At 40.4% G+C, this 16,886-nt stretch overlaps 1 protein-coding gene across 3 annotated transcripts in view; it reads left to right on the forward strand.

Annotated features, from left to right (window-relative positions):
• The first annotated feature begins 124 nt into the window (after positions 1-124).
• LOC139804942 (serotransferrin-2-like) overlaps positions 125-16,886 on the forward strand; it is a 36,191-nt gene continuing 19,429 nt past the window's right edge. Inside the window, exons 1-18 of one of the 3 annotated variants that reach the window (XM_071762769.1) lie at positions 125-405; positions 3,027-3,168; positions 6,140-6,303; positions 7,393-7,492; positions 8,507-8,683; positions 9,077-9,239; positions 9,329-9,393; positions 10,056-10,213; positions 10,498-10,684; positions 10,856-11,004; positions 11,231-11,321; positions 11,609-11,677; positions 11,969-12,151; positions 12,296-12,452; positions 13,231-13,313; positions 14,553-14,737; positions 15,126-15,312; positions 16,061-16,522. In XM_071762769.1, coding sequence (XP_071618870.1) covers positions 3,117-3,168; positions 6,140-6,303; positions 7,393-7,492; positions 8,507-8,683; positions 9,077-9,239; positions 9,329-9,393; positions 10,056-10,213; positions 10,498-10,684; positions 10,856-11,004; positions 11,231-11,321; positions 11,609-11,677; positions 11,969-12,151; positions 12,296-12,452; positions 13,231-13,313; positions 14,553-14,737; positions 15,126-15,312; positions 16,061-16,110 — 2,220 coding nt within the window. In that variant the 5' untranslated portion in view covers positions 125-405; positions 3,027-3,116 and the 3' untranslated portion in view covers positions 16,111-16,522. Of the gene's footprint in view, positions 406-1,478; positions 1,647-3,026; positions 3,169-6,139; positions 6,304-7,392; positions 7,493-8,506; positions 8,684-9,076; positions 9,240-9,328; positions 9,394-10,055; positions 10,214-10,497; positions 10,685-10,855; positions 11,005-11,230; positions 11,322-11,608; positions 11,678-11,968; positions 12,152-12,295; positions 12,453-13,230; positions 13,314-14,552; positions 14,738-15,125; positions 15,313-16,060; positions 16,523-16,886 lie in introns of those variants that run through there. The other 2 variants (XR_011729610.1, XM_071762768.1) reach the window with 2 other exon arrangements.

Below are 16,886 nucleotides of genomic sequence, written 5' to 3' on the forward strand. Positions count from 1 at the left end.
AAGGAGAAAGGTGTGGAGGGAAGAGGCCGTTCCTCAGGGGAGATAGGGGATGGGGGCATAGGTACGAGGTTGTTCCCTAAAGGGCGGTGTGGTGTGTGGGGATGGCTGTTTTCTGAGGGGTGGTGAGGGGTAAGGGCCGAACCTGAGGAGATGTGGTGAGGGGACTGGGCCGTTTTGTCATGATTTGGGGACAGGGCCGTTTCCCGGGGCATGTTCTGTGAGGACAGTTTTTTGTCTAGGGGTTTGTGGGATGGGGACAAGGCTGCTCCATAAAGCGAGTATTGGTATTAGGACAAAGCTGTTCCCTAAAGGGAGGTTTGGTTTGAGGGGAGGAATCCATCTTGGGGAGTTGAGGATGAGGCAGTTGGAGTGCAGCTGCTTCTCAGTGTTGCTGTTGAAGGGCAGGTAAGGCCTTGACTACAGATATGCAAGCACCAGGGGTGCTAGGACAGGGATTTTAGTGGGGAGAGACACAATATGGAACAGACACAGGGCTTTTCCTGGAAGTGAGATGTTTGGTACGGTAGTGCTGTAACATCTGTTCCTACTGTGGTGTCCCTTGCTTGGATCCTGGCAGCACAGAGGATGGTGTCCCTGCCCTTGCAGAGGGATTGGAACTAGATGATCTCTGAAGTCCCTTTCAACCTTAGCCATTCTATGATTTTACCACGATTATTTGGGTTCAACCCTTTTAGATACATCCTTAGATTGATACATAAATGCTACATTATTAGGAAGTAGCTAATTACCATTTTCTGATGGTGGTAGAGAGTAGTTTCATAGGGTGAATCAGTTGGAAAAGAATTTCTTGAGTCCTGTGCTATGTTTCCGCATTTTCAGTGCTTTGGGACTTGGTCCTCCCAGCAGCTGTAATTACATTTTTGAGTAATGTTTGCTTGTTTTCCTGACTCAGCCTCAATGAAGTCTATGTCATCTTCATGTCATTCTGCTTTATTTCACATCACCACGTCAGTAGCATAATAACTGCTTAAGTACCTTAGACATATGTAATAAACATATAATAGCAACTTTCCAGTATCTGAAGGGGGCCTACTAGAGAGGGACTGTTTGCAAGGGCCTATAGTGGTAGAATGGAGGACAATGGTCTTAAATTTTAAAAGAGTAGATTTAGACTGGATGTTAGGAAAAAGTTATTTACCATGAGGGTTGTGGAAAAATGGAACAGGTTGCCCAGGGGCGTGTTTGAGGCCTCCTCCCTGGAGATATTCAAGGTGAGGCTTGGTGAGGCTTTGAGCAACCTGATCTAGTTGTGGTTGTCCCTGCTTATTGCAGGGGGTTTGGGCTAGATGGCCTTTAGAGGTCCCTTGCAACCCAAATTATTCTATGATTCTCTGATATAGGAAAGCCATTCATTTTTAAATGTGTAAAATTTGTGCAGAGCTGTAGCTGCAGTCCTCATGTAATAGTAGTATTATTAGCTGACTGGGTTTTTGGGATGTACACATATTCTGAGCTAAGGTAATGGTAGGAAGTAAAACCTCAAAGAAGGTGTGATTTAATCCTATTAGGTGCTTTGCTATAAGCATTGCAGAAACCATTAGCTTTGATGTCTTAACTTCACCCTGCTGGTGGGCCTGATGGACAAGTTTCCCCACAGTTGATTCAGGAGTGATTCAGAGGTTAAGGTGTAGTTAAATGAAGTACACTTGTTTATAGCATGCATTAACTGACATTGACTGAACTGATTAATGCTATGTCTTGATTAATTTTTCTCACTGGAGTTAAAAGTTAATAATGTGGACCTTTAACTGTTTTAAAATTACTTCTATTGTGGGTTTTTGTTCTTACATTTGGGTTTTCTTGTTTGTTTGTTTTTAAATCTGATAATATATTTTATCAAAAGATTATAGAAACCACTCACTGAGAAATAAAATATACTTTTCAAAGGATACTGAGCTGTGCTAGACCTGTGTGGGCAAGCCAAGTCAAAGAGTGTATTAATATCATAATTGTTCTCTTAGTAGATGAGCAGAGATCTTAAGTCTTGAGAACATTTGTTGAGGGAGTGCAGGAAGTACTGAGAGATTTAACTCCTGTGATCAGATTAGTGGGAGACTTAACAACAAATGTTGCAGATCTAGTGAGGGAACTTATGAAAACAGAGGTAAGCAATGGAATCCATGTACATGAATACCAAAGAAGCAAGTGATGACTGTGAATCACTAGGGAAGAGTACTAAGGAAAAAAAAGAAATCTGGGAAGAGTATTCACAAAAATACATTAATCAGAGAAAGTACTAAGAAACCCTGTAACAATGAAGAAGGAAAATGTAACTAGGAAAAATACTTTATTTCTCCAGGAGTCTAGGAATATTCAGCTCTTTCCTGAACAGGAAAGATGAAGCCATATTAGCAGTATTTCAGACCAGCTCAGCATGTACGTTTTGTCTTGTGTTTTGCTCTCCCTGCTGTAGAATAAATGATGTTAATCATGGCTGCTGTAGTTACGTGGTAATATTCCAGGCTAAGTGTTAGAAAACAGGGAAATAAACCAGTTTGGGTGAGACTGCTATGCTAGAATGTAATGAAGAGAGTTGAGAAAGCCAACAGCATCACAGTTCTGCTCTGAATTCTTAGAGAGGAACAAGATTGTTTTTTGCATAAAATTACTTGGAAGATAGATTGTTATCTGGTGTGAAAAAGTGCAGTAAGAAGGACCCTTCAATATTCTGTAGAGAGAGATGTTCAGTAGTTTGGACAATTCACTTAGCCTTAGGTATCTTTTGTAAGATGAATGTAAGTCTCTCCTGTCTCCCAGAGGCATTTTGGTGCCTTTTGAAACAGGAGATGGACAATTTATTTCAAAAGCAGAGGCTTACTTTTCTTCCCATGTCTGTTCATAACAAAGCAGGAAATGCATGGATATTTGCCACCTGTGGATAGGAATAGTACACTGTCCCTTGCTCCTTTGCATACCAGCATACAGCCATCCTCTGACATTCTGGGTTTTTTCTTAAATTTTGCTTTATCCTTGTTGATGCCTGAAACTCCTTTGATATCTTCCAGAAGCTCCCTCTGGTCATCACTGTGGAATTCCTGGTATGAGAACGCGGAACTTAAGGAAAGACAGAGGATCCTTGCTGAACTTCTGCAATCATGAAGGCAGTGATTTTAATTGTCCTAATCAACATCACTTTGCTGTCTTCAGGTAAGGCTGGTGCAGAGAGGGAAGAAGAAAGGTGACCTCTAGAAGGGTTACTAGGATACAAGCTCTAATACAGGCTTTGGATTTGTTTTCTTCTGTGCACAGAAATTGGAGCTAGAACTGTGCCTGTGATTTCCATTTTCCTGTATTTTTCTGTCTGATCATTGGCATATGTGAGTTTTGAAGCTGTTTGATATACTGATTTCTTAGAAATTCAGTGAAGGTTTGTTTCCTTTAAATAGTTGAGCTCTGTGTACTCATTAACACTGTCAAAATGAATCTGTGTATTCCAAGCTACTCCCCTCTAAAACTACAACAGATTCTTTTTGGCATTGTGCTGTGTTAGTGTCAAAAACAGGTGGAGTGCAAATGTCTGATGCTATGCTCAGAGAAAGAAAAAATGTTTTAATTGTAAACATTTATTTGGGACAGTGTTTTTTTTAATACTAATAGATCATCAGAGAGCTGAATACTTTAACATCTGGAAATGACAATTCTAGATATATTGTAGTGTTTTCTATCCATCCAGTCTCAGTTTTCATTACATGGTACAAGATTCTCTCAAGTTACACAAATACATGGAATTTCTCTATGTAGTAATAATAATCATCACATTTTTCTCCTTAAATGTATATGTTCTTGAGATGTATCTGACATATTTCAGAGTAGAAGGCATTTAATAGGAAGAGTACAAAATCAGTCATAGTACACACAAGAATGAATAATTGGAGCCTAGAGCACAAGAGGAAATTTTGTTGGCATGTTTGGACTCCCTTGGGGTGTAGCTTCATTATCAGTTTAAACCAACCAACCTCCTAACTCCTCCTGGAAAGGGAGGTTTCACCTAATTGCATCCACTCTAATTGCATCTTTCTAACAACTTATCTCTGTGGGGACTGTTTTGATGGTCTTTTTTGAATTGGTTACTTAGTTTTCAGCTGGAAAACGATCTGACAAATGAATAGTTTAGTTTTGCTGGAGTTCTGTGCAGTGTTCCCTGTTCAGATTGTTTAATGTCTTTGGCATCCAGAATTTAAGGTAATAATTACTAACTTCCTTCCTGGAAGATGTAAGATATAGAGGCTTTCATTGTTAATGTATGTTCCATACTCTGTTCATCACAGTACATAATTCTTCATTGTCATTAACTGAATTGTCCTTAGTTTTTGTCTTTTATAGTGGGTATTGTCATGGTAGATTAACCTGTCAGTCTTGAGGGAAATCCAGCTTGTTACTTTTCATTGCTGAGGGAACATTTAGATAGCACATTGTTTAAAACCAAAAGAAGGTCCAAGTCACAGAATTGCCATCATAATTTCAAATATTCCCAGATCCTCATTTCCTGGATTAAGAGATTTGGTTTATACTGTTATAAACTAGCATTTAATTGTGAACATCTTCCAACTTAAATTTTTCCTACTTCTCTTCCAATTTAAGGTCTTCTGACCCTGGAGCTCTGATTGTGGGTCTTACTTTTTAAAATCAGGTAGTCCTTGTCTGGGAAGAAGGTTGGGAGGAAATGCTATTTTAATAAAGCATAGTGCTCAGTGGGAAATGCTGTTCTAACAGCATGTAGCTCACTGCTGTGAGACAGCTGGGACTTGGAGCACCAGTCATTGTTTAAAAGATAACAGTCTCCTCTCTAAAGATTAAATTCAAAACAGCTAAAGCAACTTGATCCCCACCCAACGTCCTCCTTCCATACAGTTTGTTCTCTTGCAGACTTATTGCTGACTCTCTAGAACTTTGTATCAAATATTAAGATTGGGATGGATAAACTGTGCATGGGAATGTGTGTGTGAAAGCACCAGAGGAAACAGCAGATCAAAGGTTAAAAGAACAGCCTGTGTTGATAACCAAGGACACAACTGACAGCAATAAAACCCAGGGGAATGCATTGTTTACATCAATACTGAGAGGTCTGTGCTCTGATAAGGTCATATCAGAGTTGACTTTTTAGGAGAAAAACTTTGGTCTGATAACAGGAAGATGGTAACAAGGTCACCCTACACTCTAAGTGCCATTCCTCTTCTTGCTGTCCCACCAGGAAAACCCATGGCCATAAAGATGTTCTTACCTTTGTTTTCTCATTTTGGGTGGCAACTTTGCCTAAGATTCACGGAGGAGGAAGCAAGGAAGATTCTGAGGCAGAAGATCACACCATAATAACTATTGAATCTTGAAAAATTACCTTAAAACTAGTTTGTTGCTGCCAGTCAAGAGGAAGCAAAGAGATACAGTAAAGAGGTTGAGGTTGAGTAAATTGAGGTCCTCGAACAGGTCCAAAGGAGGCAACTGGGCTGGTGAAGGGACTCGAACACAGATCCTATGAGGAGAGGCTGAGGGAGCTGGGGGTGTTCAGCCTGGAGAAGAGGAGGCTCAGGGGAGACCTCATTGCTCTCTACAACTCCCTGAAAGGAGGCTGGAGCCAGGTGGGGGTTGGGCTCTTTTCCCAGGCAGCTCTCAATAAGACAAGAGGGCATGGTCTTAAATTGTGCCGGGGGAAGTTCAGATTGGACATTAGAAAGAATTTTTTCATGGAAAGGGTGATCAGACATTGGAATGGGCTGCCCAGGGAGGTAGTGGACTCTTCGTCCCTGGAGACATTTAAAAAGAGACTGGATGTGACACTCAGTGCCATGGTCTAGTGACTGCAGCAGTAGTTAATCAAGGGTTGGACTCGATGATCTCTGAGGTCCCTTCCAACCCAGCCTATTCTATGATTCTATGATTCTAAGACTCAGTAGCAAACATTCGTTGTCCACCATGCTGGCCAGAAGTGATCTTGGTCAGGCTGCTTGGGCACAGCTCTTGGGTACCTGGAAGTTTGTGGATATGTATGTATGAGTGAGCCAAATCAACTTGCTTGTGAAGTTCAATAAAAGAAAATAACTTCTCTTTTCCACAAGGTCTTAAGCTGAGGGATGTTTTTTATCCACTACACCTCCAAATATTGACTTTCTTGATCCTACAGGGAAGAAATTCCGGTGGTGCACTCTCTCTGACCTAGAGCAGAGGAAATGTGCTGAACTGTCCAAAGCACTTATGGCTGTGGTGCCCCTTGCTACTGCCAATTCATTTGCCAGGATTTCTTGCATCAGAGCTCACAATACCTATGACTGCATTGATAAAATCAGGGTGAGTGCACAGAGATTTTTGAAGCCGATTTTGAGTCCAAATCTTCTTTTGAAGAAATAACTGGTGAACAGAATCCACAGGAGAAAAGGTACTGAAATGATGGCATTGCATAAATGAAAAAGTACATGGTAGCTTGAGAGGCAAGAATTAAAACTAGCTAGCATTCTTCTAGATGTACTATTTTACCCCACCTAATATCCTTGCAATGTCCAGGAAATAAATAAAAAGCTGCTTGGAAATAAATGGATAAAACCAAACTACTAAATTAAAATTTGCTGTGAGTGTTCCCTTTGGTTGTGGGTTTTGATTCTACTCTGTGTATAATGAATATTTCCTCTTCCCTTTCTTTCCTGCTATTTTTAGCCCCTGGCCAGTCTTTTCTGAAGTAAAGAACAAAGCCTTTTTTCATATAAACATCTTTAATTTGAATAAAATCAGACATCAGGCCATTTGTAATTCTGAGCTCTATACCAGTTCTGAAATTACATTTTCATAATGCTTTATGGTATGAGTAAGATCACAATGGAAAAGGAAGATAAACATTTCCAATATCATAATTGCATTAACATACCTAAAACTTGATTGAAATAGAGAATTTCAGTTTTCATTTTTATTCTTCAATGGAGTCTAAATCTGACCTGGAAAATTAAACAAGGAAAACCTTTCTTGTTGGTTAAGGGAATAATTTATTTTGTACTTTTATTAATTCCTGCAACTTCTGTTAATAGACTTCATTTTAATTTTCCAGCTGGCTATGGAAAGGTTACAGCCAGGAGAACTCTCAGAAAGATTTAGGGTCTTGGGGAGGCAGTAGGAGGAGATATGTGTTGCCTTTGTCTTCAATTGGCAAGAGAATTGTGGTTTTGGAATTGAAGGACTAAAGAAAAGGTGAGAAAGGATGTTACTGGCAAAGAACAGGTGTTTCTTGAACATTTCTTGCTAGCCTTTCACCATGCTTAGTTGCAGGGATTGAATTAAAACCCAAGTCAATGCTTGTAAAAGTCACAGGAGCAGAAAATCTGCTCTTGAAGCTGCTGTTTGTTTCCCTGTAAACACACTTGGTTTGATGGCTTTGCTGTTGTTTTAAAGGTGAATAAAGCAGATGCTGCCTCCTTGGATGCTGGAGATGTCTACTCTGCTGTGAAAGTGTATGGTTTGACAGTGGTGGCAAAGGAGATCTATGAGCAAGGTAGGTTCATAAAGCAAAATAACCTGTACTTCTGATTTAGCTATAAAAACACAGCTCAAGAATTCTGGGAAAAAAAGTCTGTGTTTTCATTCCTGTATAGGAGCACAGAGGTGACTATCAACTGTTTCTAAAACACTTAGTGCCAATAAATCAAGTACCAGAGGTGCTTTGGATCAAGCAGCCTTTCTATCTGCAGGACTGTCCTTCTCTACCCCTATCTGCAGCACCAGTGTACTGGGGTTCTACACCTTGGAGGGCATGGAGGGGTTTTATTCCATCTGTGTCAGTTCTTACACCACCCTCTCTATTAAGTCTTTAGGAGATCAGCTTCCCTCATTAATTAATTACCTCCTTCATCAAAAGACAATATAATGTAGAGAATCTTGTTATGGTAAGGTTCCTATTTATTCCTGGCAGACCTGAACAGTCTGTGCATTATATGCTTTATAAGGCAAGAATAAATAAATTTGAGGTTAAATCAAGCATATAGTGGAAAACACTTGTGGGACATGAATCTGAGAATGAAGCCAAATTAGCAGACGAATGTGGGAGGAGGCTAACAAGGAGAGAGTATGATAACAGAAGTGAATTCTTTTTTGGCTGAAGAACCATGAAATCGTAATGGAATTAATATATTTCAAGTGGTAACAATATTCTGAGGATAAGACCTAAGTTTGTTCCATTACAATACCTAAACAGAGTGATACAAATGTTCAAAATTCCTGAGAAGCAGTTTAGCATTTGCAACAGATGATGGAGCTGAATGATCTTGTAAACCTTTTCCATGAGATTTTTACATTCTTGGTTTGCAGGTCACTTGTATCACTCAGTTTGACAGGGTGCCATGTGGCCAGTGTATGGTAAGGTTCCTGGGATGAGCACCTACATTTTATATGGCTAAGTTTTTTTTTTTTCCCTAGCTATGTTCACAGAAGTAGTTGAACTCCTGTATACAGATGGAAGCTGCAGAATCAAAACTTAATTATTTTTATTATGTATTTTGTCCTATCACAGGAAATTGTGTGTTTGCTGTGGCCATTGCCAAACGAGGAACTCTGGATATCCAGAGGCTACGAGGTACACGCAGCTGCCACAGTGGAGCCAGATGGACCTCAGGCTGGAATATTCCACTGGGATTTCTCCTTGCAAGAAATGATCTTTCCTGGGATAAGGCACAACCTCTGAGCCAAGGTAGGTGAAAGGAGCCATAGGGCTATGTCTCTGCCCACAGAAAAAATGAGTGAACTGCAAAAGATGTAGAATGAGGTGAGCTATGTGGAAACAGGAAAGCTTTGTTGATGAGATATTGTCTTGGGAGTGTTTTTGATAGTGGCTCTTAGCTCTTTTCAGAACTTTTCTAGGGATCTCAAAGCAGCAGAATTGTTACCAAGCAAGAAATCTTTGTGTTCTGTATGCAACAGGGAACAAATCTTTGCAACATCTAGCCAGCACAAAGTTTTGTTTTTTTCTTTTTAAAGCATCATAGTCCTAGTTATGCCCATTATATGTTTGGCCCTTTTCCTTCTTCCATTTTTTCCCATTTGAATTTTTCTTCCCTTTTTTTTTCCCCCCCAACATCTCCAGTGATCAGTGAGTATTTCAATGCCAGCTGCATCCCTGGGGTTGGTGTTTCTGCTCCTCGACTGTGTGCTCTCTGCCAAGGACAAAAATCCTTTGTCAGAGACAAGAACCACTTCTGTGAGACAAGTGGGAATGAACCCTTCTATGACTCTGAGGGAGCCTTCAGGTGAGCTCTGTGACACTGGTACTGAAAAAGAATTTGTGAGGGAGGAAAAGCCAGGTAGTATCTTAACAGGATGGCATTTGTCTCTGCAGGTGCTTGAAGAATGGAGTGGCAGATGTTGCTTTTTTAGATCATCTGACAATTCTGAGTGCCACAGGTAACCCTAAAAACTCAGATTCCTTTTAACCTCTGTCAGTGCTCTTTTCTGCATCAGACTTTGGGGGATATGCCTATGTTTTTGTTGTTTCTGAGGAAAATTCAATCTCTGCAAGTAGTTCAGTGGCACTTCTTGGCTCTCCACACAAGTCAGAAGGAAACAGAGGGTTCAAGAGTAACTGAACAATAATTGCTCACAGCAGATTCTCAGAATAGGAGCAGACAGATGTTTTTATGTAGATGATTCCTTAACCTGAAGACCCTGATGCAGCTGTCAGTGTTTGCATTGCCCGAGTTATAAGATTCCTTTTAAAATTTATTGTTTTGAACTGCTAGAATGTGAAGTTCTGGCACATCTGTTTTGTGTTTTTAAACTCAATCGAGCTCTGTAGCCACATTTTTAAGGTGGTTTGCAGTAGTATTTGCAGTTAAGTATTTCTTAATATACATATTTACGGGGGTACAGCTTAAAGAGTATTTTGGAGTTCCTCTGGCTGAAGTTCCTCTCTTTGTTAAGAGAAGAGCAAAGACAACATTCCCAGATGTGCTTGGTACACTGTGCTGCTTGCATAATCTCCTCTGAAATTTTTTTTACCTATCACCTCTGTGCCTGCTGCCAAGTCATGTCTCACTTCACAGAGCATGAGTGTCCTGTTGTTTCAGAGGCAGAACTACAGGAATATGAACTCTTATGTCCTGATGGGACTACAGCTGAACTGACTGAATACAGCACCTGTAACTTGGGCAGGGGGCCTGGCCATGCCATCATCACCCGCCACAACTTCCAGAAGATCACAAACAAGTTTCTTACCATGATCCAAGTAAGTGGATATTGTAAGCCAGACATGTCTAGACACAAGCTTTTATTCCATCTTTGTGTGGAGATTATCACCCACTGTGCTTTTTTTCTTGAGAAATGTGTAGTTATTGTGAAAAAGGACTAAAAAATTGGTAGTTCCGAGAGGGATTGTGAATTGGCTTCTGGAGGAAAGTTTTGTTTCTCTCTAAAGCATTCTTCATATCAAACCACTGATATGAATGGAGGGGAAGATGAGGCAGCTGGTGACTGAATTTGTTGCAATTAAAAATGTTGTTCTTGTCCTAGCGCCTCTTTGGGCGAAAAGGAAGGGAAAGAGCCAGGTTTGAGCTCTTCACCTCAGCACCCTACGGGGGAAAGAATCTGCTGTTCCGGGATGCCACTCAGCACCTGCAGCTTCTTGAGGATCAGCTTGAGATTGCCTATGTCCTTGGTCTGGATTATGTGGCTCTTCTTAAGGGACTTGGCCATGAAGGTGAGAAGCCTTCCAGAAGACTATAGCTAAGGAAAGGGAAGAAGAAATTCTCTTTCCATGTTATTCCTCCCTGCCAGGCATAAATGCATAGACCTTAACATGCCCTTAGAAAAGAACAGGTTGGTGCCCAGGTGACACGATCTGGCACTGTGCTCTTCCCTTCTAATGCAGGGAGCTCTTTGGACAACAGCGTTGTGCGCTGGTGCTGCATCAGTGATGCTGAGCTTCACAAATGTGAGGAATGGGCACTGAGCATCAAATCCGACCCACTGGTCTGTGTCCAAGCAAATTCCATGACCAAATGCATTGAAATGATCAAGGTATGAGAACTCCCTCTGATCAGTGTATATGATAAGACCACACAGGGTGTATATGTCACTGTTGGAGCTGAATAAGAGGAAAAATAGCTTGTACACTAGAGCTACACAAGAGGAACCAGTGGGAATGAGAGGAAATTTATGCAGAGGAATTTCCAGCCAGCGGGGTAGTGCAGCTGGTTGGTTACACAATTCCTGTTTTTGTTTTTCTCTATAATTTTGTTGACAGAGTAGTGAGGCTGATGCAGTCACCCTGGATGCAACACATGTCTACATTGCAGGGAGGTGTGGATTGGTGCCTGTGGCTGCAGAGTGTTATGGTAAGTTCTCATGTAAACTGAGCAAGAAGGGAGGGAATCAAAAAAGAAGAATTAAAAGTATACCTAAATTTCCACAGTTTGTGATGTTTCATGGTGGAAGCAGGAATCAATATCTATGTCCAAGTACTCTTTCCCACTGAGTGGCCCTAGCATCTGGTCTGGCTGTTTATTATATTTCAGAGATGCTGACATAGCTCAAGAGGATTGCAAGTATTTTGATGGGGTGCTGCCATGTAATAGGAATGACAGCAGTCACAAGATGCTTAATGGTTGTTTCTTCTCTCCAGGGGGAGATTGTGCCCCAGCTGTTGAGAACAGAGAGGAGAGAGGGAAACTAATTCATCTCAAGTACAAAGGTAACAGAACAACTTTGAGAAGGCAAAAAGTTCAGATTATTCTGAGACTGCTTCTAGGATTTATGTAAGAATGTATTTGCATCTTGGTTTGGGAAAGAATATGCTGTACATATTCAGTAGGAGCTTTACAGGTAATGCAGTTGGGGCAGGAGCTTTGTGGCTAAACAAAGAATGCAGATCCTGTACTGTAACTGAGGGTATCATGACAGGATGAGGGAGGGAAGAGGGGGCTGTACCTGTCTGGAATACCTCATTGACTTGGTATAACTGGTTCTTGTCATTGTTTTACAGCACTGCCACCTGTTTATGCTATTGCCCTAGCTAAGAGAAATGCTAAACAAATAAACATCCATAACCTTAGAGGAAGGCGATCCTGCCACAGTCACCTGTATAGTCCTGCAGGATGGTTACTTCCTTCCAGATACACAGTGGGAGCTCTGGAGAATGGTACTGAGAACTGCAACGTTGGCTCTGGTAAGGGCTGCTCGTGTTTATTTGTTGACTAGGTCATGGAAATCTGAAACCCCAAATTTGGGAGTGAAGTGGAGATGGTTTTCCCATGTGTGAAGGGGCTTTGGAATACTTTGCTTCAGTCTCACCTCAGTTTTCTCTACTCAGTTTATCAGAATTACTTCTGGAAGGGCTGCATGCCAGGAGCAGATGGAAGCCTGTGCAAGGTGTGCATTGGAGACAGCGAGGTGGAAGGGGCTCGAGTATCTAGCAGATGTGTTGCCAGTCACAATGAACGTTACTATGGCAATATGGGAGCACTCAGGTAAGCCTTTTGGCAGAGTCAGAAATGCAAATCAATAGCCAGAATTGGTGTATTGTTTTGCTGATGTTTTTCCTTGGTTTCTTTTTGTTGGTTTGGTTTGTTTTGGCTTTGGTTTTCCTTTTTTTTTTTTTTTTTTGGTTAAGCAACTGTCTGTATAAACTGTATATAACTTTTGCTAGCAAATATTTTGTTTTGGTAGCTGTTGCTATGAGATGTTCAGCTGGTTGGTGATTTCTCAGGAAAGCATCTCCAGAGCAAGACAATGATTCTGTACATGTCAGGCTTTGGGGCATTGGTGCTTACGCATTGCAGAGAAGGGATGACAGATAGTTACAAGGTCAGAGAGCAGAGGTGGTGTAGAAAGAGCAAGTGCAGGGTACAGGAGGTAATTAAGTAGACTGGAGATATTAAAGAACATAGTTGAAGAAGAGGCAGAGTTTAAAGGTAAAAGCACTGTTATATATTCTATATAATATACTCAGTTGAATTGCAGGCTCGCTCCTGGATAGGCACAGGTTGAGGCTGCATGGATGTGGTGCCAAAACTTGGTCTTGGGAGCTGCTTTAAGGGATGGGAGGACTTGTTTTATCAAATATGGGAACACTGTCCACCAAGGTCTGTACTGACATCACTAACTTGTTCCATATAACCACCCATGTAAGTACAGATGAGGGGAACACTTCCAGCTACTCCTGTTTTAGCTTCAGATGACTGTCCAAACATCAGTATTTGTGTAGGGGCTGTCTCTGATAACCTCTTGTGTTTTTCCCTGCAATAGGTGCCTCGTTGGCAATCCCAGTGGAAGAAGCTTTGGAGATGTTGCTTTTCTGGAACATTCTAACCTGCTTCAGAACATAGAGAGTGAGATTCAGATATTCTCTTTTCCTTTGAGAATGTTTATTAGTGTCAGTTACACACAGTGACCTTCACTCACAAGGATCAGCTTTTACAGGTTTAATCTAAGTCAAGAAATGTATAGCTGTGACTGAAAAATTGCAAGAATCTTCCTGGATGTAGACATTGCAGTAAAGCTCAAAATTCAGATACTGTTCAGCTTTAGAGAGGAAAGAGGAAGAACTGCAGAGTGCAAAGATAGGGGTGTGTGTTGGGTGGGGGGGTAATCATCCTTGGACATGGCACTTATTTTTGGAGACTCCAAAGCTTTAAAAGGCAAGTGACTTTTCCCACCATACTTTCTCCCATAGGCAGCCACAGTACATGTACCTGTTGTTTATAATCAGAGTTTCAAGAATGAAAATGGCAGATAAAGGTGATGCCACAGGCTGTTAGTGCTGGGAGATGTTCTATGACTTCCTTATGATTCAGCAACTTCCTTATGCAGTTTCACAGGCACTTATGGAATAAACAGTCCAGACAGCTTAATAGGTAAAAATACTGCAATTTATTCTGCCTTTCACAGTTTCTAAACCAACATTGCTACTACACTGTGAAATATTTAAGCTCTTCAGGGAAATGCTGATCTTTGATACAGTCTAGCTATTGGATTTCCTTCATAAAAAAGGTTTGTTTGCAGAATCTTAAATCTCCTTAATTTCTTAAATTATGCCTACTGCTCTAGCAGCCAAAATATGCTGTCTTTTTGTAGAAGGGGAACCCCCATTTTGTTTAGCCTGATAAAGCATGCTAAAATTCAATTTAGACAATTTCAGTAACAGAAGAGATTTTTCTAAGAGGGGAATCTCTCTAAAATCAAGTGGAGGTATAAGGGCCTGGAAACCCACAGGAATTTACTCAGCAAGGAGCAGTTTGTTTGGGGAAGCAGATGACATTCAGGCTGAATTGCTTTCTTTGCAGAAAGCAATGTGATTATGATGAGGATGAGGAGTGATAAGCTGTTTGTGTGCCTTGATATTACTCTAGTTTTTAGTTAATAGGTGAAGCTTAAGGTCACTGGCCTGTTCCCTCAGTGAAAACACTGCTCTGCTGTGTTCCTAATGAAAGACCACAAAGCATGTGGCATTTATTTTGAACACATTAACTAAATGTCTTCCTCTCAATTTGTGTCATTTCTTATGAGATTCACCCTGTCTTCTGCTTGAATTTTTTAAAAAGATTTGCTTTTACTTCATTTTCTTTCAGATCTGGATAGTTCTGGTTGGGCAAAAGGTTATAGCCCTATTGACTTTGAACTCCTGTGTCCGGATGGAACACGTGCAGCTGTCACAGAATGGGTGGGCTGTAACCTTGGTCCCATTCCCCCAAACACAGTCATGACTCGACCAGTCACTGTCACTAAAATCCATGACTTTCTAATGAAATCCCAGGTAAGACAGGTGACAGGGAAAAAGTTAGCATGTTATCACTTGTGATCTGCAACTCCTGAATACCCTGTCAAAATCAAAAGCTTTAGATACTGAATGCATAAAGTACCTTCAGGTCCAGTATGAAAGAACTGTTTTTCATAGGAGATTGAGAAAGTAATTATGGGGATTCTCTAATGGGACATTTTGGCACCAATTGCCATGCTGCAGTGGTCATATTTTCACTGGGAGTAAAGCCACTGCCAAAACTGCTTCTTTTTATACAAATAAGGACAGTGCTAGGTAAAAGTGGAACCATTTTTTTTTCTGCTCATATCTTGATACTGAGACTCACCAGCTTAACCTTGCTATTCATAAACCATGCTGTGGAATTTATTTCTTTTCTGTTTAGGAGTCTCTGGGAAGCAAACTGGATTCTGAATTCCATCTCTTTCAGTCATGGAAGTATGGTGAAAGTGATCTGCTTTTCAAAGATAGTACTCAGTACCTTGTTCATGCAAGTCACATGAGCTATCAAGAAATTCTTGGAGTGCCTTTCTTTCAACTGGCAGAATCAGTGTTTAATTGTACACCTGCAGGTAAAGTTCTTAATTTTTGATAGAAGAATGCAAAGAAGGAAGCCTTGTGTGCAATGATAGCCTTTTTTTTTAGACTGTTCTAAATCCTGTTAGTAACAATTTTTTAAGGAGTATTGAGTTGGGAGCTCCCTTACAGCCTCTTGCAACTCCAGTCCAAAAGTGTTGAAACTGGAGTTCTGCAGGAACAGAATAAACAAAACATTTTAGAGCAAATATGGACTTACTGAGATAGGACTGCTTTATTCCCACTCTGAAATTTTTCCCATCAATTCCAAAGATCAGTTCTGTGGAAAGGGAATATAATGTTTATCTGGATATGCCAAACTTGGGAAAAAGATAAGAAAAATTCTATATCTAATCTAATACTTTCTTTTTGAGGTTAATTCAATAAATAATTTCATTTTTAAAAAGAGTGCACTAACGAGCTCAAGATCAAAACCTTTATGAACTTAAGGAATAAATTTTTCATTATTTTTAACTGAAAGCTGTATGAATTAAGCATTTAGCTGTTACTAAACCCAAAACTGTCTATGAGACAGTCAAGCTCTTTTAGGATATGAAAATTTGTATTGAAGTAAATTAAGATTACATGGTTAGTTAGACTTCAGTGAGTCTACTTTATTGAAGAGCTGGAATTCAAAAGATTAATTTTATCTCTATTCTGCTGTTTTGTCAATACTATCTGAAGAATTTGTTATATTTCAAGCTGATAGCATCTGTAAGTGTGTACTTTCTTACTGGTTTGTAGGCATCTTAGACTTCTGCAAACAGAATATCTGCACATCCTCATTGACCTGACAAGGGCTTGACAAGGCACATGTATCACCATCAATGTTGAAAAAAAGGAAATATTCAAGTCTGACCTCTCCAAACCAATCAGCAAGAAAAGTTATCTCCAGAAATGTATGCTGAATATGGTTATTTAAGTAGATTTTATGTTTATGATAGCATAATACTACTCATATATCACCCCTTTCTTGTTTGGAGCATGGCATCAGTGGAACAGCACAGCCCAGTCTGCATGACCCACAGCACAGATCAGCAATTCCATAAAACCACCCTGGAGAAAATGGCATTTTTGTGGAAAGAGCAGGGCCAATACCACGGACTAAATACAGACTGTCATGTGTGGCACAGGTTAGTTGGTAGCAGTTTGCCTTCCTTCTCTTACAACCTTTCCCTGCAAAAATAAAAAGCAACCAACAGTTGACATTTTGGTTGGCCACTTGGTTTGGACATTGTTGTCCTCTATCTGTGATTTGGGTGCAGTTAGGCAGCCCTTGCTGAATACACATGGATGCTATAGGTTGTGATTGCTATCAGATTCTGTAGTCTTTTCTGCTTTTAACTGTGAGGAATGTATTTGCTTCTTAAACCAAGGATTTATACTAGTGAATCAAAATATTTTTCTCTCACAAATTAATGTATTTGTAAATGTATAAGACATCTAATAGCCAGAACTGGATGCCTGCAGCTTTAAGGTGAAGGTAAGCAAAGGCTCTTAGTCCTTGTCCAGAACTCCAGGTGAAAGCAGGATGCTTATTTAGTTCTCTGAGGTGCTCCCTTCTCTTCTC

The sequence above is a fragment of the Heliangelus exortis genome, chromosome 19 (genome assembly GCF_036169615.1).
Source record: "Heliangelus exortis chromosome 19, bHelExo1.hap1, whole genome shotgun sequence".
Taxonomy (NCBI): Eukaryota; Metazoa; Chordata; class Aves; order Apodiformes; family Trochilidae; genus Heliangelus; species Heliangelus exortis.